This window comes from Vipera ursinii (assembly GCF_947247035.1).
Source record: "Vipera ursinii genome assembly, chromosome: 6".
NCBI lineage: Eukaryota > Metazoa > Chordata > Lepidosauria > Squamata > Viperidae > Vipera > Vipera ursinii.
In genome coordinates, this window is record NC_139515.1 from 3,587,727 (window position 1) to 3,609,471 (window position 21,745).

General features: G+C 45.7%; 1 protein-coding gene across 1 annotated transcript in view; it reads left to right on the top strand.

The window, feature by feature from the left end:
* Window positions 1–12,927: 12,927 nt before the first annotated feature.
* The window catches only part of LHFPL3 (LHFPL tetraspan subfamily member 3), a gene marked incomplete at both ends in the record, with an annotated part of 131,971 nt that continues 123,153 nt past the window's right edge, over window positions 12,928–21,745 (top strand). The window contains one exon of the mRNA XM_083366536.1: window positions 12,928–13,423. Coding sequence (XP_083222662.1) covers window positions 12,928–13,423 — 496 coding nt within the window. The remainder of the gene's footprint in view (window positions 13,424–21,745) is intronic.

Here is a 21,745-nt window from a genome sequence, read left to right on the forward strand (position 1 = left end):
TCATGTGAGTTGACCTGCTTGCACACGCATGTGCTGGCCAGCTAACCATGTGGTCCACTTCTGAACCAGCCACGCTCCAGTAGCGGGCTGAAACCTGTTTGTTTAGGGAACCCTGGTATAGGCTCTCCTGCTTGAGCAGGGGGTTGGTCTAGAAGACCTCCAAGGTCCCTTCCCATCTCTATTCTGATTCTGAAGTTTACGCTTTGCGTAAAGCTCCATACTCACTTCCCCCACATTCAGGAAAGTGTCCGAAACGATTTGCTGTCAACTCTGGAAGTCATGATTTCCGCCAGACACTGTCAACCCGACACACAAAGAAAATATCTCAATGTTGGCAGGGACAGACTTTCTAAGAGGATCAGTTTAGCATCTGAGACATTTTGAAATGCCTAGCTGTGCTAAAAAAAAGAAAAGAAAAAGAAAAAATGCTCCACCAATTCATTGCATTCCAACAAAATAATCCTCACACGAGTGATACGGGAATTCATCCAGCCGCATTTGCTGGGATCTCAGTAACAATTCCCTTTTACCTGGTGGCATAAAACAGCATTTATTTATTTATTTGGGATTGTTTATTTGGGATTGTTTTTATTGGGTATCAGATTGGAAGGTATTATTTTGTATTTGAATAATCATTGATATGATATATATATATGTATGTTTGGAATTTACCTATATGAGTTAAAGTTTGATAGTTTGAATAGTTTAGGATTGTTTGCGTAAGTTAGATCATGATTGTTTGTATTTTTATACCCTGTGTTTTGCGTAAGTTAGATTATGATTGTTTGTATTTTTATACCCTGTATTTTGCTCTGGGAAGCGGGGGGGAGGGGAAAGGGAGGGAGGGGTTGGGGAGGGTTGGGGAGGGGGAAGAGGGTGGGAGGGGAGGGGGTTGGGAGGGTTTTTTTCTTTTTCTGGTTTGTTAAAGATAAAATGTATTGTAAAACTTTTTAATTAAAAAAAAACAGCATGCCACAAACAATTTCACGTCAAACCCAGAGGATGCCGTGTTTGGAGAACGTCGGTGTGTCCTCGGTGTCTATGGGGATTCTCAGTCCTCCAGGTCTGGGTTGTCCCAAAGGTGCTTTTCCAGGAGGCAAATGGACTGTCTTGTTTTTCTTGGAAGATGTCTCGCTTCTCATCCAAGAAGCTTCTTCAGCTCCCACCATCCAGTCAGAGCCGAAGAAGCTTCTTGGATGAGAAGTGAAACGTCTTCAAAGAAAAAAAAAGGAAGTCCAGTTGCCTGCTGGAAAAGCATCTTCGGGATGTGTCCTCAGTGTTTTAGATCAGAGGCAAGAGAGTCCTTCTCAGTGGCAAGGAAGGGTTGTTGTTTTTTTTAAAAAATGTTCTACTTCTCACATGGCTTGTTCTGTAGCCCGTGAAAATCCATGGCATTAGCCCGGGAAGCGTATGAATTCGGTCACTTAAATCCATCTTTTCAACGTCTGCTGCAGGATGCTAGAGCCGTGGTGGCGAACCTATGGCACGGGTGCCACAGGTGGCACGCAGAGCCCTCTCTGTGGGCACGCACACCATCGCCCCAGTCCCAGGCCATCAGCTGGGTTTTATAAAACCTTTAGGCCTCCGCCGCTGTGTGTGGAAAAAAGAAAGGTTCAATCAATCAATCAATTTCAACCTCTCATGGGGGGGAAACAAAGATCTCGCAAAGTTGGAATTGACTGATTGAACTTTTTAGTCCCACCCAGTCTGCCATTACCGCTGTAACCACGCCCACCCAATGGGCCATACCCACCCAATGGGCCACGCCCACCCAACAGGCCATGCCCCACCCGGCACCCCCTCGGTCTCTAAAAGGTTCGCCATCACTGTGCTAGAACGTCATTCTCCCTTGACGAGTGCATTAAGGAATGGAGCTGTCCAAGGTCCTGGCATGAATTGGATGCATTTTACCGAAAATATGAAAACAGATCTGCATATTTATGCCATCTACTGCTACAAAAGGCAGAACTAGCCCCAAATTTGCAGGGAAGCAAAAACCTGAATTAAATTTGTGTGTGTGTGTGTGTGTGTGTGTGTGGTGTGTGTGTGAAAATTTTTTGCTGGTAGGGGCTGTTTCAGAGTAGAACAGCTTCAGCCGAGTGGTCTCCTTCACTGGGATGTTTTTAAAACGGAGATTCGGACGGCTATTGGCGAAGAATGGGTTTGTTACATTGAATAGGAGTTAGAATATAAGATTCTTCCAACAGTGTAACTGTACAAACTATAACATGATGAGGCAGTTTGCTGCAATTTGTGGTGCATCGTGGTGACCAAAACTGCATCCAGTTTTGGTCACCACGATGTAAAAAAGATGTTGAGATTCTAGAAAGAATGCAGAGAAGAGCAACAAAGATGATCAGGGGACTGGAGGCTAAAACATACAAGGAACGGTTGCTGGAATTGGGTAGGTCTAGTCTAATGAAGAGAAGGACGAGGGGTGACATGATAGCAGTCTTCCAATATCTCAGGGGTTGCCCCAAAGAAGATGAAGTCAAGCTATTCTCCAAAGCGCCCAAAGGCAGGATAAGGAACAACGGATGGAAACTCATCAAGGAGAGAAGCAACCTAGAACTAAGGAGAAATTTCCTGACAGTTAGAACAATTAACCAGTGGAACAACCTGCCTTCAGAAGCTTGGAGAATAATGTGACCCCCCTCTTCTTGGTGGCAGCCCCTCAAATACTGGAACACTGCTATCATGTCACCCCTGTTTCTTCTTTTCTTGAGACTAGCCAAACCCAAGTCCCGCAGCCATTCTTTGTATGTTTTAGTCTCCAGGCCTTGGATCATCTTAATGACTCTTCTCTGAACTTTTTCCAAGGTCTCAACCTCTTTTTTTTGTAGTATGGTGACCAGAATTGGTTGCAGTATTCCAGGTGTGGGTCTCACTGGGGTTTTATACTGAACTATATTAAAACAGTTTGGCGGGTCGAATCCCGAGTGCCGCATAACAGAGTGAGCGCCTGTTACTCGTCCCAGCTTCTGCCAACCTAGCAGTTCGAAAGCACGTAAAAATGCAAGTAGAAAAATAGGGACCACTCCGGTGGGAAGGTAACAGCGTTCCGTGCGCCTTTGGCGTCTAGTCATGCCGGCCACATGACCACGGAGACGTCCTCGGACAAGCGCTGGCTCTTCGGCTTTGAAACTGAGATGAGCACTGGCCCCTAGAGTTGGAAACAACTAGCACGCATGTGCGGGGGAACCTTTACCTTTACCTTATATTGAAACAAGCTTGAAGATTAAACCACAGCCAAAATAGTCACTCTCAGCCCAAGTGACCTCCCAGGGTGGTTATTTTGGGGGCAATACGAGGAGGAAGTTGAAGGCTATAGTAGTGAAAGCTGTTGGAACTTCAACAACACTCTGAGGCAGGACATTTATTCGTTGGCTGAGATTCTTCCTTGCAGGTGACCAAAAGGTTTTGACGGTCCTTCTCTCGTCAAGAAAGCAAGGAAAGTTCTCAGCAGCCCAAACGAAAATATTGAAAAATCCTTCTCGAATGCGAAACCCAAAGACTTTCGGCCTTCTACGCTCTATAGCATTGCATCCACCGTCTGACACACACACAGTCAGGAGGCTGTTTCACATTTTATCCCAAATCACAATGTCTTCTGCTGTGGCTTCACGGCATCTTTCAGGCGTTGCCAAAGGGCTGGTTTGCCCAGGACCGTCGGAAGCGGTTTGCACCGTTCCTCAATTGCCGCTAATTCCCCCCCCCAAAGATCATAAAAGGACGTGGTTACCAAGTATGATTTTTTTAAAAAATAGATAATAATAATGTGATGTGATGCTTCAGCTACCTGCACGGTGGGGTGGGGGGGGAAAGAGAGATATAGCTCAGCTATCAGAAACCTCACTGCTCCTTTGTGAAGTGAAGCAACGAGTTGTTCCACTTTTCTCCTACTCTCTGTATTTTTTTAAAAAAAATGGAACACAGAGACGTTGGCACATTTTAATTGGCTTGCCACTAGATCCTACATCAGCCAGGAACTAGCTACCTTGTTAACATCAAGAAGCTTTCCAACAGTTATACGATGGGAAAGGGGAAACTGCTTTTAGAAACAGTTAATTAGGGAGAACAAACAATTTCAGTTTTACATTACGCAACTTTTCAAGTTGGGGGAATACACACACACACACACACACACACACACATACATACATACATACATATATGTAAGATCAGTTTAGAGGAGATTTGAACTAAGAGCTCAGCTGTTTTCTTAGGGCCAAAGGCCTTTTTAAACGTTCTTTTAGAATCCAAATGTTTTCAAACTGTATTCCAACTTTTTAAAATAGAATAGAATAGAATAACAGGATTGGAAGGTACCTTGTAGGTCATCTAGTCCAACCCCCCCCACCCAAGCAGGAGTCCCTACACCATTTCTGACAGATGACAGTCCCGTCTCTTCTTGAAAGCCTCCAGTGATGAAGCACCCACAACATCTGAAGGACAGAGTAGAATAGAGTAGAGTAGAGTAGAGTAGAGTAGAGTAGAGTAGAGTAGAGTAGAGTAGAGTAGAATAGAATAGAATAGAATAGAATAGAATAGAATAGAATAGAATAGAATAGAATAGAATAGAATAGAATAGAATAGAATAGAATAGAATAGAATAGAATAGAATAGAATAGAATATTCCCACAACATCTGAAGGCAGTCTGTTCCATTGGTTGATTCTTTCTCACTGTCAGGAAGTTTCTCCTTATTTCCAGGTTGAACCTCTCCTTGATCAGTTTCCATCCATTGTTCCCTGTCTGGCCTTTGGGTGCTTTGGAAAATAGGCGGACCCCCTCCTCTCTGTGATAGCCCCTCAAATATTGGAAGATTGCTAACATGTCTCCCCTGGTCCTGCTCTTTACTAGACTAGCCATGCCAGTTCCTGTAAGCATTCTTCGTATGTTTTAGCCTCCAGTCCCCTAATCATCTTTGTTGCTCTTCTCTGCACTTTTTCTAGAGCCTCAACATCCTTTTTATGGTGTGGAGACCAAAATTGGTTGCAGTATTCTAGGTGTGGACTTACTAAGGCTTTATAGAGTGGTGTTAGTACCTCACATGATCTTGATTGAATCCCTCCATTAATGGAGCTCTTGGCTCATATTTAATTGATTGTCCGCTAAGAGAATAGTTGTTTTATTAAAAATTAATAGAAGCTAGGGGGGGGAAATAGAAGGGGCAGGGGAAAAAAAGAAAATAGAAAAGAAAGAAAAATAAGAAGATGGTAAAGACAAGAGACATCACCTTGCCAACAAAAGTGCGTATAGTCAGGGCTATGGTCTTCCTAGTTGCAATGTATGGCAGTGAAAGCTGGACCATAAGAAAGGCTGAGCGCCAAAGAATGGAGGTCTTTGAACTATGGTGCTGGAGAAGACTCCTGTGTGTGCTTTGGACTGCAAGGCGATCAAACCGGTCAGTCCTAGAGGAGATCAACCCTGACTGCTCTTTAGAAGGCCAGATCCTGAAGCTGAAACTCAAATACTTTGGTCACCTAATGAGAAGGAAGGACTCACTGGAGAAGAGCCTCATGCTGGGAAAGGTGGAGGGCAATAGAAGAAGGGGACGACAGAGAATGAGATGGCTGGATGGAGTCACTGAAGCAGTAGGCGTGAGCCTAAATGGACTCCAGAAGGTGGTGGAGGACAGGAAGGCCTGGAGGAACGTCATCCATGGGGTCGCAATGGGTCGGACACGACTTCGCAACTAACAAGAACAAAAGAAAAGAAAAATATTGTACCCACTGAGGTGGGATTTTCACCCACCCTCCTGTCCTTCTGTAAATGCCTGAAGAACACCATCTTTAATTCCTGAGCCATTGCGCCCCAGAAGAACGAATATATTTCTGTCGGCATGCATTGAATACATGAATATGCAGCAGACTGGAAGAGCAAAGTGTTCAAAACAAGATCAGGATGAAACCAAATAAAGCAGGCAGAAGAATAACAGGAGGGGGGGTTCTCTCTTAAACCCTTAGCCTCCTAACTCCTTTATTTTTAATCTTTCTTCTTTTCATTTTAGATCAGGTTTCCTTACAGGAAATTGCCCAGTTAACTCATCCTACTAAATCCATTCTTCCAACACAAGCCACACTGTTTTGGCTTAGCGGGTGAAAACATAACCCTTCGGATTTATTAACCATGGCTTGGGATTTAGTGCATCCAATGAATGCAGTCCTGGTTTGCTTAAAGTGAAGGGGGAAAATCTGATTTCTTCCCCTAGCCTAGCCTGTAATTAAAATAGGGACAGGAAGATTAAACAGGGTTAATAAGTGTGGTGGCTGGCTTATTTGTTTACAAGAAACCCTGGCTTCTTGTGACGACTGAGCCATTATATCTGGGTTTTTACCCATGAAGCCTGACATCTTATTCTTAGCATAAGATGAATTAAATCAGAAACTTTGGTGTTGTTTTTTTTTTAAAAAAAGAAATGGAAGCTATGAAGGATTTCCTCAAGAAACCTGAATCCATGTTTTGGACCTCTGTGGTTTTTTATTTTTTATTTTTCAAAGATCACACCTGTAGGAATAAACGCACGCTTTACTGAAAACCATTTTTTTTCCTAGAGACCTAGCCCTTGACTTATCACCGCAATTCAGAACGTAAGTTTGTTGTGAAGCAAGGGGGTTGTGGGTTAAGTGGCTCCCGCCCAATTTTGCAACCTTTTTGCCACGGTGGTTAAACGAATTGTGGCGAGTCACGCAAATCTGCCTTCCTCCTGTTAACTTTGCTTGTCAGAAGCCAGCTGGGAAAGTCACAAATGGTGATTGTGTGGCCTTGTGTGGGCTAAAACGTACAAAGAACGGTTGCAGGAATTGGATATGTCTAATCTAGTTTTTTAAAAAAGGACTAGGGATGACATGATAGCAGCGTTCCAGTATCTCAGGGGCTGCCACAAAGAAGAGGGAGTCAAGCTCTTCTCCAAAGCGCCCGAAGGCAGGACAAGAAGCAATGGATGGAAACTAACCGAGGAGAGAAGCAACCTAGAATTAAGGAGAAATTTCCTGACAGTGAGAACAATTAACCAGTGGAACAACCTGCCTCCAGAAGCTATGAATGCTCCAACACTTCTTTTTAAGAAGAGACTGGCCAGCCACTTGTCTGAAATGGTATAGGATTTCCTGCCTGAGGAGGGGGTTGGGCTAGAAGACCTCCAAGGTCCCTTCCAAGGCTGTTATTCTGTTAAGAGCTCTCCAGAGAAGACTCTAATGTTGAGAACGGTGGAAGGAAGCAGCAGAAGAGGACAACAAGCAGCAAGGTGGATGGAATCAACCACAGTGACAATGGGTGCAACGTTGGAAGACCTGAAAGACCAGGTTGGGGACAACCAGTGGTGGGTTTCAAATATGTGAACAACTGGTTCTGTGTATGGATGCCACTTCCGGAAGTCCATTCTGGGCCTGGGCAACAAAAAAGTAGCTACTAGTTCTGCCGAAGTGGTGCAAACTGGCTGAATCCCACCACTGTCTGTCTGTTTATCTGTCTGTCTGTCTGTCTGTCTGTCTGTCTGTCTGTCTGTCTGTCTATCTATCTATCTATCTATCTATCTATCTATCTATCTATCTATCTATCTATCTAATCTATTTATCTAATCTCTATCTATCTTATCTATCTATATCTATATCTATCTATCAATCTCTCTCTCTCTCTCTCTCTCCATCCATCCATCCATCCATCCATCCAGTGGTGGGATTCAAATATGTGAACAACCAGTTGTCTGTGTGGATGCCACTTCCGGAAGTCCATTGTGGGTCTGGGCAACAAAAAATTAGCTACCGGTTCTGGCAAAGTGGTGCAAACCGGCTGAATCCCACCACTGGGGACAGCTCATTATGGAGTAAATCTATCTAGGTGGTCTCTCAAAAATGACAGCACACAATCAATCCACCCATCACCCAAGGTTATCCACTGGGCTTTCCACCTTCCACATCAGCCAAAGATTAATAAAAACGGTACTTGTTCTATTAGATTCCTCCAGCACAGGATCATCATTCAGTGACAGCTCTGGCAGGGGAAGATGACGGTTGCTAGCGAAAGCAATAAGAGTCTTGGCAGGTATAACTAATTATTAGCCGGGCACTAGAGAAAAGATGATTCGTGAAGGATGGCCTTAACGGTTTAATTTAAAAAATTCCACTCGCTGCCCCCAAGTACTTCTTTACGTGATGAAATATCCCAGAAGCTCACACGTTCAGCTCACCTGGGTCTCCGAAGCTTGTGATCCAGAATGTCTCAATCACTTATTCTTGATTTTAAGCCTCTCGTCCATTACAAGAAAGACTGCAAGCTTTTAAAATACTGTAAAAAACAACAACAACAACAACAATAATAATGTTGGAAGGGACCTTGGAGGTCATCTAGTCCAACCCCCTGCTCAGGCAGGAAACCCTAAGTGGAATTTTCCTCCAATGGGATTTTCCCATGTATTTTACCAGGAAACATAGATGGGTCAACCTATTAAAGTCAGTGCCCTCCTAACCATACCGAAGATCTCCGAATTTGTTAGCAATGTCCATTTTGCTCTCTGAGTTCATGGCGACCTAAGTCTAACCCTAAGTGGAATTTTCCTCCAATGGGATTTTCCCATGTATTTTACCAGGAAACATAGATAGGGCAGCCTAGAAAAGTCAGTGCCCTCCTAACCATACCCAAGCACTCCGAATTTGTTGGCGATGTCCATTTTGCTCTCCAACTACATGGTGACCTAAACCTAACCCTAACCCTTTCAGACAAATGTTGGTCACAATACCAACAACGAAGAAAAATAACAGCTCTCCAAAGAAACCAGCATGGCTGCATAAAGAACTCTCTGATAAATTGAACGACAAAAAGGACAAGTATAAAAAGTGGAAAGAGGGGCACATAACTAAGGCAGAATATCAGCCAATAGCCTGCCAAGATGAAGCGAGGGAAGCGAAGGCTCAAAATGAACTAAGGTGAATAAGTAAAAGAGAATATAATGAACCAAGCACAAGGAGGACCAAGGATTCTGCCACCATGTCACCCATATAGAAGGGATTCTGGAGAAATTGAAACAAGGCAACGTATTTCAATTATTCTATGTTCCCTTTATAATTTTCAGAGCTCTATTTTGCTCTCTTACCTGGCAGAGCCGATGTGTTTTATACTGTCAGACATGAGACATTCCACCGCCCACGGCTGCCAGATTTTGTGTCAGTACAATAATAATAAAAAAAATGATGCACACAAAGCCAAACCTTGCCTTACTGACGTACCCCTTTTTAATTTTGCTGATTATTTATGGCAAATTTTTTTAAAAAAACACACAACACGCATTCATTCCATCCTTTGCTACTGGCCAGTTCTTTTCTCGCCCTTTCATCAAACCTTCAATCAACCTGCTGGGGAAAAAAAAAACCTGTCCAGGACATGTCACTCAGAGAACACCCAAGTGGACTTCTGTAACTAATGATTCTGTGCCAGAGGTGACAATCTGGATGATGGTAAACATAGAATATAGAATAGAAATAGAGCTGGAAGGGACCCTGGAGGTCTTCTAGTCCAGCCCCCTGATCAAGCAGGAGAACCTATACCGTCTCAGACAGGTGAATGTCCAATCTCTTCTTAAAAACCTCCAGTGATGGAGCACCCAAGCCAAGGTGCATCAACCAGACCGGTCTGACCGGAAAAAACTTACCATATATTCCTTTGGCTTGGCTGACGAAAAGGGGAGGACAGCCAGTGGCCTGGAGACACAGTATCCCAAGGATAAAGTGGCACCAGAACGTCACGTCACCTGGATATTATCCCTCTTTTGATGCGGCCTAGGCCTAAGTTGGCTTTATCTCAATGGGATGACTGGATAATTGCCTAGATCAGGGGGTCTTCAAACTCGGCCCTTTTATGACTTGTGGGCTTCAGCACGCTGGCTGAGGAATCCTGGGAGTTGAAGTCCACCAGTCATAAAAGGGCCCGGTTTGAAGACCCCTCCCAGAATTCCTCAGCCGGGCACACTGGCTGAGGAATTCTGGGAGTTGAAGTCCACCAGTCATGAAAGGGCCGGGTTTGAAGACCCCTCCCAGAATTCCTCAGCCAGGCACACTGGCTGAGGAATCCTGGGAGTTGACGTCCACCAGTCATGAAAGGGCCGAGTTTGAAGACCCCTCCCAGCATTCCTCATGCGGGCACGTTGGCTGAGGAATCCTGGGAGTCGAAGTCCACCAGTCATAAAAGGGTCGAGTTTGAAGACCCCTCTCAGAATTCCTCAGCCGGGCACGCTGGCTGAGGAATCCTGGGAGTTGAAGTCCACCAGTCATAAAAGGGCCGAGTTTGAAGACCCCTGGCCTAGATCTCTGTATCAAACCCGGTTGATAAAAAAAGGGCTTGCAGGTCAGTTTGGGGCATCCTTGTCAAGTCACCCAAACAAACTTTGGATAGTAGGGAATCGAGCCAGCCAAAATTGGGAAGTAGGGTGCCATCCACCGTCATGCATCCGTACGGGGGGGCCATTGCTGGAATTGGTGGCAGTTCAGACGTTACCTTGCAATTCCTTCCGTAGGACTGGCAAGCGCCAGCCTATCCCAGAGGCCCTTCTGCTGCCTACCAAAGCACCCTTCCCGCTTTTCCAAGGCTACCAGTTACCCTGCTTGCAGACGGAGTAGCAAATTGCACTCACTAAACCAGGGCTGGGATTCTGGGAGTTGAAACCCCCCCCCCCCCCCGTCTTCCAAGTTTGGGAAACCTTGCACCCGCTGCCTGAGGAATTCTGGGAGTTGATGTCCACCCCCCCCCCCCCCCCCATCTTCCAGCTTCCAAGCTTGACAAAACCTGCCCTTAAAGAGCAGCTACCGCGCCCCGGGTCAGCGCTGCTTCTTACACGCGTCCCACTCCCGACGGCTTTCAACCCGCCACCCCATCCCCCCCACCCAAGAAACTCCGTTCGTCGCCTTTCTCCCCCGCCCTCCCCAACACGGGTCCGCCTGTTGCGCCCACAATCGCGCGGGTCCAAGAGGCGTGTTTCCCCCCCACACACACACACGCACACGACTGTTGCTCGGGCTGCTCCGGCTGGGGGGGGCGTCTCTTTCGCGTGCAGGGCCGGCGCTCTCTCTCTCTCTCTCTCTCTCTGTTCCTCTGTCATTCTCTCTTTCCCCCTCTCATTCTCCCTCTCTCTTATTCTTTTTCTTCCCCTCTCTCATTCTCCCTCTCTCTCTCCCATTATCTCTAGTCCCTCTCTCTCATTCTCTCTCCCTCCCTCTCTCGTTCTCTCTTCCTCCCCCCTCTCTTTCTCAATCCCTCTCTTTCTCTCTCTTCCTCCCCCCTCTCTTTCTCAATCCCTCTCTTTCTCTCTCTTCCTCCCCCCTCTCTTTCTCAATCCCTCTCTTTCTTTCTCTCTCTTCCTCCCCCTTTCTTTCCCAATCCCTCTTTCTCTCTCTTCCTCCCCCTTTCTTTCCCAATCTCTTTCTTTCTCTCTCTTCCTCCCCCTCTCTTTCTCAATCCCTCTCTTCCTCCCCCTTTCTTTCCCAATCCCTCTCTTTCTCTCTCTCTTCCTCCCCCTTTCTTTCCCAATCCCTCTCTTTCTCTTTCTCAATCCCTCTTTCTCTCTCTTCCTCCCCCTTTCTTTCCCAATCTCTTTCTTTCTCTCTCTTCCTCCCCCTCTCTTTCTCAATCCCTCTCTTCCTCCCCCTTTCTTTCCCAATCCCTCTCTTTCTCTCTCTCTTCCTCCCCCTTTCTTTCTCAATCCCTCTCTTTCTCTTTCTCAATCCCTCTTTCTCTCTCTTCCTCCCCCCTCTCTTTCTCAATCCCTCTCTTTCTTTCTCTTCCTCCCCCTTTCTTTCCCAATCCCTCTCTTTCTCTTTCTCAATCCCTCTTTCTCTCTCTTCCTCCCCCCTCTCTTTCTCAATCCCTCTCTTTCTTTCTCTTCCTCCCCCTTTCTTTCCCAATCCCTCTCTTTCTCTCTTTCTCAATCCCTCTTTCTCTCTCTTCCTCCCCCCTCTCTTTCTCTTTCTCTCTCTTCCTCCCCCCTCTCTTTCTCAATCCCTCTCTTTCTCTCACTTCCTCCCCCCTCTCTTTCTCTTTCTCTCTCTTCCTCCCCCTTTCTTTCCCAATCCCTCTCTTTCTCTCTTTCTCAATCCCTCTTTCTCTCTCTTCCTCCCCCCTCTCTTTCTCTTTCTCTCTCTTCCTCCCCCCTCTCTTTCTCTTTCTCTCTCTTCTTCCCCCCTCTCTTTCCCAATCCCTCTCTTTCTCTTTCTCTCTCTTCCTCCCCCCTCTCTCTTTCCCAATCCCTCTCTTTCTCTTTCTCTCTCTTCTTCCCCCCTCTCTTTCCCAATCCCTCTCTTTCTCTTTCTCTCTCTTCCTCCCCCCTCTCTCTTTCCCAATCCCTCTCTTTCTCTTTCTCTCTCTTCTTCCCCCCTCTCTTTCCCAATCGCTCTCTTTCTCTTTCTCTCTCTTCCTCCCCCCTCTCTCTTTCCCAATCCCTCTCTTTCTCTCTTTCTCTCTCTTCCTCCCCCTCTCTTTCCCAATCCCTCTCTTTCTCTCTTTCTCTTCCTCCCCCTCTCTCATTCCCCCTCCCTCTCTTTCTCTCTCTTCCTCCCCCCTCTCTCATTCCCCCTCCCTCTCTCTTCCTCTCCCCCCCCCCCGCGCGCCTTCCAGCCCCCGACGCGATTGCGCAGCAGCGGAGAGTCAGCCGGGCTCGCCCGCTCCGGAGCCGCGCTAGGGGGAGCGTTCGGTGCGCTGGTGCCGCGCCGGGGCTCGGCGGCGGGCTGCTGCTGCCGCCGCCTCCTCCTCCTCCCTCCTTCCTCCTTCCCTCCATCTCTCCATCCCTCCATCCCTCGCCGGGAGGACCAGCCGTCTCCTCCCCGCAGGCGATGCCTCCTCCTCCTCCTCCTCCGCCGTGAAGCTGGGCAGAGCAACCCGGGCTGGCTCTTTCTTGGCTGGACGCGCGTTGGTCGTCGGAAGGGTTTCCAGGGCGTCCAGGATGCCCGGCGCGTCCAGGGCCCCGTCGGCGGCGTCCGTCCCGAGCGGTCTGCCGGCCTCTTCCTCCTCCTCGTCGGCTGGCCTCTCCGGGGGTCTGCTGCCCCCCCAAGAGGCGGCCAAGCTCTACCGCACCAACTACGTGCGGAACTCGCGGGCCATCGGGGTGCTGTGGGCCATCTTCACCATCTGCTTCGCCATCGTCAACGTGGTCTGCTTCTTCCAGCCTTACTGGATCGGCGACGGCGTGGAGACCCCGCAGGCGGGCTACTTCGGCCTCTTCCACTTCTGCACCGGCAGCGGCGTCTCCCGGGAGCTGACCTGCCAGGGCAGCTTCGCCGACTTCGCCAGCCTGCCGTCGGGCGCCTTCCAAGCCGCCTCCTTCTTCATCGGCCTCTCCATGGCGCTGGTCGTCGCCTGCATCCTCTGCTTCAGCCTCTTCTTCTTCTGCAACACGGCCACCGTCTACAAGATCTGCGCCTGGATGCAGCTCAGCTCCGGTAAAGGCGCGCGGGGGGGGGGGGGTACAGACGGTCCCGGGGTCGGTTGGGTGGGTGGGGGCTGTGTGTGTGTGTGTGTGTGTGTGTGTGTGTGTGCAGCTGGAGGAGGGAAACGAGGGGGGGAAGGGATGGGGAGGGAAGACCTCGCCCGTCGGAAAGCGCTAACACGGAGGTTTATTTTATTTTATTTTATTTATTTATTTTAATGCCTTTTATATCCCGCCCTTCTCCGAAGACTCAGGGCGGCTTACAAGCTTAGCGGTAGCCTTCATTCTATGTATATGCCTGCTTGTTAGGGCTTTCACACACACACCCCAAGTGGCATTATTACAAAGTCAGCTTAATTGCCCCCAACAATCTGGGTCCTCATTTTACCTACCTCGGAAGGATGGAAGGCTGAGTCAACCTTGAGCCTGGTGGGACTCGAACCTGCACTAATGGCAGGCAGCTGGTGTTACTTAAGGAGGCATTAGCCCACGGCTCCACCGAGGCTCTCCCCCCCCCCCACTTCCTCCCCAACCTTTTGGGGCAGCCGGGACCCCCGGTCCCCGTGCAGAGAGAGAGGGCTTTCCCGCCCACCCGGAGGACGCGCGCTTTCCCCGCAGATGGAGCTATCTTGGTTTGTGCGGAGCGGCGGCTGGCGTGCCGGTCCGCGGACCTGAGCTTGGGGACCCCTGCGCCGAGAGATGCCAGGCGTCAGGGATCCCGGAGCCAGCAAGGACTGAGGGGGTAGGGGTGGGGGGTAGGGTAGGGGACCAGTCCAACCACTGAGAGATGCTTTTTTTAAGGGGGAAGGCTTCCAGCTTGTGGTGTCTGGAGGTTCACAGCCCTCCCGGTCCAAGGCGCTTTTTTTTTTTTTTTTTTGTCTTCAGGAGGCAACTGGACTTTCTGGTTTTTCTTTGGAAGACGTTTCCCCAGTCTCAGAAGAAACAGGGGGGGGGGGACAGGAGAGCAGTCTTCCAGTATCTCAGGGGTTGACCCAAAGAAGAGGGGGGGTCAAGCTCTTCTCCAAAGCGCCTGAAGGCGGGACAAGAAACTCATCAAGGAGAGAAGCAACCTGGAATAGAAGGAGGAATTTCCTGCCAGTGAGAACAATTGATCAGTGGAACAGCTTGTCACCAGAAGTTGTAGGTGCTTCATCACGGGAGGTCTTTAAAAAGAGGCTGCCTGAGATAGGATAGGTTCTCTTGCTTGAGCAGGGGGCTGGACTAGAAGACCTCCAAGGTCCCTTCTATTCTATTCTATTCTATTCTATTCTATTCTATTCTATTCTATTCTATTCTATTCTATTCTATTCTATTCTATTCTATTCTTACATTCTACATTCTATTCTATTTTATATTCTATTTTATTCTGTTCTATTCTACTCTATTCTATTCTATGCTTCATTCCTCTATTCTATTCTATTCTATTCTATTCTATTCTATTCTATTCTATTCTATTCTATTCTATTCTATTCTATTCTATTATTCTATTCTATTCTATATTTTCTATTCTATTCTATTCTATATTTTCTATTCTATTCTATTCTATTCTATATTTTCTATTCTATTCTATTCTATTCTATTCTATTACATTCTACATTCTATTCTATTTTCTATTCTATTTTATTCTGTTCTATTCTACTCTATTCTATTCTATGCTTCATTCTTCTATTCTATTCTATTCTATTCTATTCTATTCTATTCTATTCTATTCTATTCTATTCTATATTTTCCTATTCTATTCTATATTTTCTATTCTATTCTATTCTATTCTATTCTATTCTATATTTTCTATTCTATTCTATTCTATTCTATTCTATATTTTCTATTCTATTCTATTCTATTCTATTCTATTCTATTCTATTCTATTCTATTCCATATTTTCTATTCTATTCTATTCTATTCTATTCTATTCTATTCTATTCTATTCTATTCTATTCTATTCTATTCTATTCTATTCTATTCTATTCTATTCCATATTTTCTATTCTATTCTATTCTATTCTATTCTATTCTATTCTATTCTATTCTATTCTATTCTATTCTATTCCATATATTCTATTCTATTCTATTCTATTCTATTCTATTCTATTCTATTCTATTCTATTCTATTCTATTCTATTCTATTCTATTCTTTATATATGCATATATAAATCACAGGCCATTTAGTGGATCTTTAAGTCCACCAGTCATAAAAGAGCCAAGGTTGCCCACCCCTGGCCTAGACAGTCTTGAGTTCAGAAAGGGGCAAAGCTGTGGCTGTGCCCTTGGGGAAGCTGTCTCTACCTTTGCTCCATCTGTGGGTGTGCTTGGTCCTCCTTACAAGTAGTCCTCGACTTACAACCGTTCATTTAGTGACCGCTCAAAGTTACGGCGGCACTGAACAAAAAAGGGACTTACGACCGTTTTTCACAGTTGCAACCCACCATCACACGATCAAAATTCAAGACGCTTGGCGACTGGTTCATATTTATGACCGTTGCAGCGTCCTGGGGGGGGGGTCGCGTGATCCCCTTTTACGACCTTACAACAAGAAAAGTCAATGTGTGTGTGTGGGGGGGGGGGAAACAGGTTCACTGAACAACCGGGTTACTTGACTTATTGACTGCAGGGATTCACTTAACAGCGACGGAGGTCATAAAAGGGGGCCAAAGTCACTTAAGCATACTCTCACTTCATTCTCACCGAAATTTGGGGGGCCCGTTTTGTGGCCGTAAGATGAAGACTACCCCTCGTGAATCCGCCCCAGGCTTTTAGCTCTACTTTCTCCTTCCTTGTCCGACATCAAAGCACAAAGCCTCCGCGGGCCGATGGTGATTTGGGCGGGTGTATTTGTGAACAGGGGACTGAGTGCGAAATACGACGGCTAGTTTAAGCGGAGACTTTTTCTAGGCTAAAGATCCTTGGTTTGTGGGGTGGGAAGTCGTTGATTGGCAGAAAAACTAAGGGGCTTAGTGTCTGGAGATCTTCGGGGTGTGTGTGTGTGTGTGTGTGTGTGTAAGATGTGGAGGCAAAGCTGCGTACGTTTTGGGGAGGGTTTGGGGGCACACAAGGAAGCTCTTGAGCGGATTTGGGATGTTTTCCTGATGCTGGGTTTGGCACAAATTCTAAAAAAAAATGAAAGCCATGCCTCTAACTCTTCACCCGTGCTCAAATATTGATTATTGGGCTGCCCAGATTAACACTGTGATTGCATCTGTATCGGAGTGTTCCAATCTTGGCATCTTGAAGACCTGTGGACTTCAGCTCCCAGAATTCCCCAGCCAGAGTTGAAATCCACAGGTCTTCAAGCTGTCAAAGGTACAGACCCCTGATCTACCCCAAACAGTCCCCAATCCCCGGTCTGTGGACTGGTACTGGGCCGCGGCATGCCAGCATCCGGTCCGCACAAACAAGCAAGGCCCCATCCGCGGGATGCAGGCAACACACAAAACCACGCCCTCTCCGGTCCGTGGAAAAACCTCTCTCCACAGAACCGGTGGTCCCTAGTGCCCCAAAGGTTGGGGACCTCTGCCCTAATATCCTGGGCCAGGGGGAGGGGTGGAAAACATGGATTTCTTCACCAGCTCGCCGACCCACGAACTTGTCGCGACGAAGAGAGAGGTGGCTTTTCAACGGCTTGAAATAAGGGCTTAAACTTGCAGTGAGAAATTCACCCTTTGGCAGAGATTGGTGCTTGAGTAAAGGTCACAGTACCAGGGGTTGGGGGGTGGGCTGGGGGGAGGAGGAAAGGGCTGCAAAAGAGAGAGAAACGTAATTGAAAACGCGCAAATTCCTCCGGTCATCAGCTGCTTTAAGCGTTTACATTTTTTTTCCATCACAGCCGGATGAAAAGGAGGGGAGATAGTAAGTTTCTCCCCCACCTTTGATTCTTCCTCTGGGTAGTTGAAAGACAGAGTAGGAATCAGCAGTTAAACAAGGTTGCAGGTAAACTGTGATGGCTTGGTAAACGAGCAGAGGGCCATGGATGCTTGGATTCTGAGCAGGTTCAGTTGCTGTGTTGGCATATGAAGTCCCGTTGCAAAATAAATCCCCTTTGTGCATCTTGCTAACTACAAACCACAGCTCGTCGTTCCTGGGTTGACATGACACGCCAAGTCCAAAAGCATTGGCTTGGAGGTTGGTCGAACCAGGTCAGCGTCTCTTAACGTTTATCCTTGTTTGATAGTGAAAGAAACAGCCAGTCTGATAAGAGCCAAGGAAATCACAGGTTCCCCTTTTTCCATGCTGAATCTTGAAAATGACAAAATGCGTACAAGACGATGAAAAAAATAGCGTGCATCTCAGCAGAGGCAGATCGAAACAAGCCATTGGGGAGTTGTTCTTAATGCGAATCAGTTTGTGGCCAAAGGAGAGATGAAACACTAATGAATTACAACGTATTAAAATGGAAAGTAAAAGTGACTAAAACCTCCTGGATTTGAACTATCCGGAGACCAGTAAAGAGAAATGCTTATAAAACAAATCAAATGAACGTATGCTTAACAATTAGGTCCATGCTAGAAAAAAATGAACTTACATCTGGTGTTCATTAGTTATAAATTTGATGAATCAGTTACTGTCATTTATACTTTTAAATAATTCTAAATAATAGGATAGGGTAGGATAGGATAGGATAGGATAGGATAGGATAGGATAGGATAGGATAGGATAGGATAGGATAGGGAAATGAAGAATAGAACAGAACGGAATAGAGTTGGAAGGGAACTTGGAGGTCATCTAGTCCAACCCCCTGCTCAGACAGGAAACTCTATACCATTTCAGACAAATGGCTGTCCAGTCTCTTCTTAAAAACTTCCAGTGTTGGAGCATTCACCACTTCTGGAGGCAGGTTGTTCCACTGGTTAATTGTTCTAACTGTCAGGAAGTTTCTCCTTAGTTCTAGGTTGCTTCTCTCCTTGGTGAGTTTCCATCCGTTTCTTCTTGTCCTGCCTTCAAATGCTTTGGAGAATAGCTTGACTCCCTCTTCTTTGGGGCAGCCCCTGAGATACAGGAGCACTGCTATCATGTCACCTGTGGTCTTTCTCTTCATTAAACTAGACATACCCAATTCCAGCAACCGTTCTTTGCATGTTTTAGCCTCCAGTCCCTTAATCACCTTTGTTGCTCTTCTCTGTACTCTTTCTAGAGTCTCAACATCTTTTTTATATCGTGGTGACCAAAACTGAATGCAATATTCCAAGTGTGGCCTTATCAAGGCATTGTAAAGTGGTATTAACTCTTCACGTGATCTTGATTCTATCCCTCTGTTAATGCAGCCTGGGATTGCATTGGCTTTTTTGGCAGCTGCAGCACACGGCGGGCTCCTATTTAAGGGATTGTCCACTAGGACTCCGAGATCCCTCTCACAGTTACTACTATTGAGCAAGGTATTAAAGTATTAAATGTTAATAACTACAATAAAAATGTTAAAAACTGTAAGTAAAAAAGTCCACAATGTTATTATTAACAAGATAGTGGAGATGTTACCGATAAGTAATAATTTAGCCACGCAGTTCAAAAAGTAACACGTTTTCAAGCTTTGCTATTAAGCTATGAATAATGTAGATAGAGGTCAGTGGTCTTATGGTGACTTTAAAAAAATGCCGTGTGAAACTGTTATTTTTTTGTCAGTCCTATTGAACATTTAGTGTAAGGTTGTGCATCCTAATATTTTTCACCCAGCCCTATGAATGTGTTCTTCTGGCTGAATGAGAACTCAGTCTAGAAAATGCTGTTTTCAGAATCTACATTTCCTTAGCCTTTGAAAATAGTGTGTATCGATTCTGTGCCGTCATTGATTTAATTTGATTCTAATACCTGTACTGAAATATTTTGTCCCTATCGCATTCTTCATTAAACACGTATAATGCGAGAGAATGCTTAATGCTATGCGTGAAAGTGGCACAAAACGTGGTTTAAAAAGGCAAGCAGAATTTTGTATATATTTTGATTTCCTGTATTGACAGAATAAGGTAGGTAATAGAACTTGCTGAGCAGACGATGAAAATTTGGGACTGGCTTCCCAGAATTGGTGTTTATTATCTCAATATGGTTCAGCCAGTGTCAGGCGCAAAGGATCAGAAGCATAAATTGCAGCACAGAGGATTTATTCAAGCCTACATACAAGTATCTAGTCAACTAAAGTTCAATACTAAACTGGTGCCAGAGAAGACTCGACAGAATTCAAGAGAAGTTAGACTTAGATCGTTTGTGACAACGTAAGGACACTAGGCTGATGACTTGTTTCACTCTGTCTCCCCGCTCTGCCTGTTTTTCTCCCACAGCTAGTGATGCTAAGGTCTGAATGTCCTGCAAGCAAGGCATAATCTCCGGGCTTGCAGTTGATCATTTAGTATATAGTTCTGTCTAGTTGTCTGACAGCAACCATGTTATGTCCCACTTCCTACACTGCGTAATCTCAGGTTTCTATCTGCCTACTTTACAGGTGAGTGCTAGCTGCTAAAGGTTATTTACAAATGATCTTTCCAACTTACTTTTGGAAAGCCAGAGTGAGTCTCTTCCTGTTGGGAATAAGGAGTGGAAGGAATGCTCTGTGCACTGCCTTGAACAACTGAATGAAAGATGATGTAGAATATATTGTGTGTGTGTATGTGTATACATATATCTGTATTTATATACATCAACATCTTAAGATAAAGGTAAAGGTTCCCCCGTACATGCATGCTAGTCGTTTCCGATTCTAGGGGTCGGTGCTCATCTCCATTTCAAAGCCGAAGAGCCAGCGCTTGTCCGAGGATGTCTCCGTGGTCATGTGGTCAGCATAACTAGGCACCAAAGGTGCACGGAACGCTGTTACCTTCCCACCATAGTGGTCCCTATTTTTCTACTTGCATTTTTACGTGCTTTTGAACTGCTAGGTTGGCAGAAGCTGGGATGAGTAACAGGCGCTCACTCTGCTATGCGGCACTCGGGATTCAACCCGCCAAACTGCCGACCTTCTGATCGACAGGCTCAGCATCCTAACCCACTGAGCCACCGCGTCCCTTACATCAACATCTACATCTATATATATATGTACACCTATACATACATACATACATATATATATATATATATATATATATATATATATATATATATATATATGTATATATATATATATGTATATATATATATATATGTATATATATGTATATATATATATATATAGAGAGAGAGAGATGTAGATAGATAGATAGATAGATAGATAGACAGACAGACAGACAGACACACACACACACACACACACACACACAATTGTCCAAGACATTAAAACAGAATGCCTGGTCAACCAATAGAATTGCCCTCAATGCAATTTGTTTTATTTAAGGGAGTGTAATAACAATACTTTGAATTACAATTCTCTAATTTGCTCTCTATGGACACCAGAAAAGGTCTTTGTAGACACACTGGTGTCCACAGGGAACAGACTAAGAAGTAGGATCATAAGTACCCATTGGTCCTTGGCCTATGACCACAAAATGGAGGCCAACATTTTTGTTGCTAAGTGAGACAGTTGTTAAGTGGATTTTGCCCCATTTTAAGACCTTTTTTCCCACCCTTGTTAAGTAAATCAACTGCAGTTGTTAAATTAGTAACACAGTTGTTAAATGAATCTGGCTCCCCGCCCCCGCCGTTGACTCATGTGACCCTCGGGACCCCGGCAATCGTCATAAATGTGAAACAGTTGTCAGGTGTCCAAATTTTGATCACGTGAGCCTGGGGATGCTGCAGCGGTCCTAAGTGTGAGAAACGGTCATAAGTCATCTTTTTTTGGGGTGCCATTGTAACTATGAAGGGTCACTAAATGAACTATTATTAAGTCAGCTGTTACTAAGTGTATTTAATCTGCACATTGCATACATTTAATCGGTGTATTGTGAGGCCAAAGAGAATATACTCTGATTCATGATGTCTCCCAGCATCTAGGAAAGACCTCAAGTAACCCTCACCAAGGAACCCATGAGGAAAATATAAGTCATCTGTGTGAAAATGAGAGAAATTCAAAATTTTGCTTGGCAAAAGCTGTGAAGCTGAGAGGGACAGATATCGCACAGTTGCGCTGTTCTGAAACTGCGAGTTTAGCCCAATATATTTAGCTGAGCGAAGTGGCTGGGTCTCCAGGTGTTACATGGGCTGTGAAGTTGCCAATAACGTTCCGTCTTTACTTCCTCTGCTCTTCGTCCTCTCCCTTAATACGCCGTGGATGGGAACGATATTCCAAAGGACCGCCCTGGGACAGAGGAACTGTTCTCCTGGGTCCCATCCTTAGCAATCAGAACCCACAATGTGCCCCTCCTGCCGGACCGCACGGGTCAGGTTGTAGCAGAAGGAATGGCAGAACCTGGAGGCGGAGT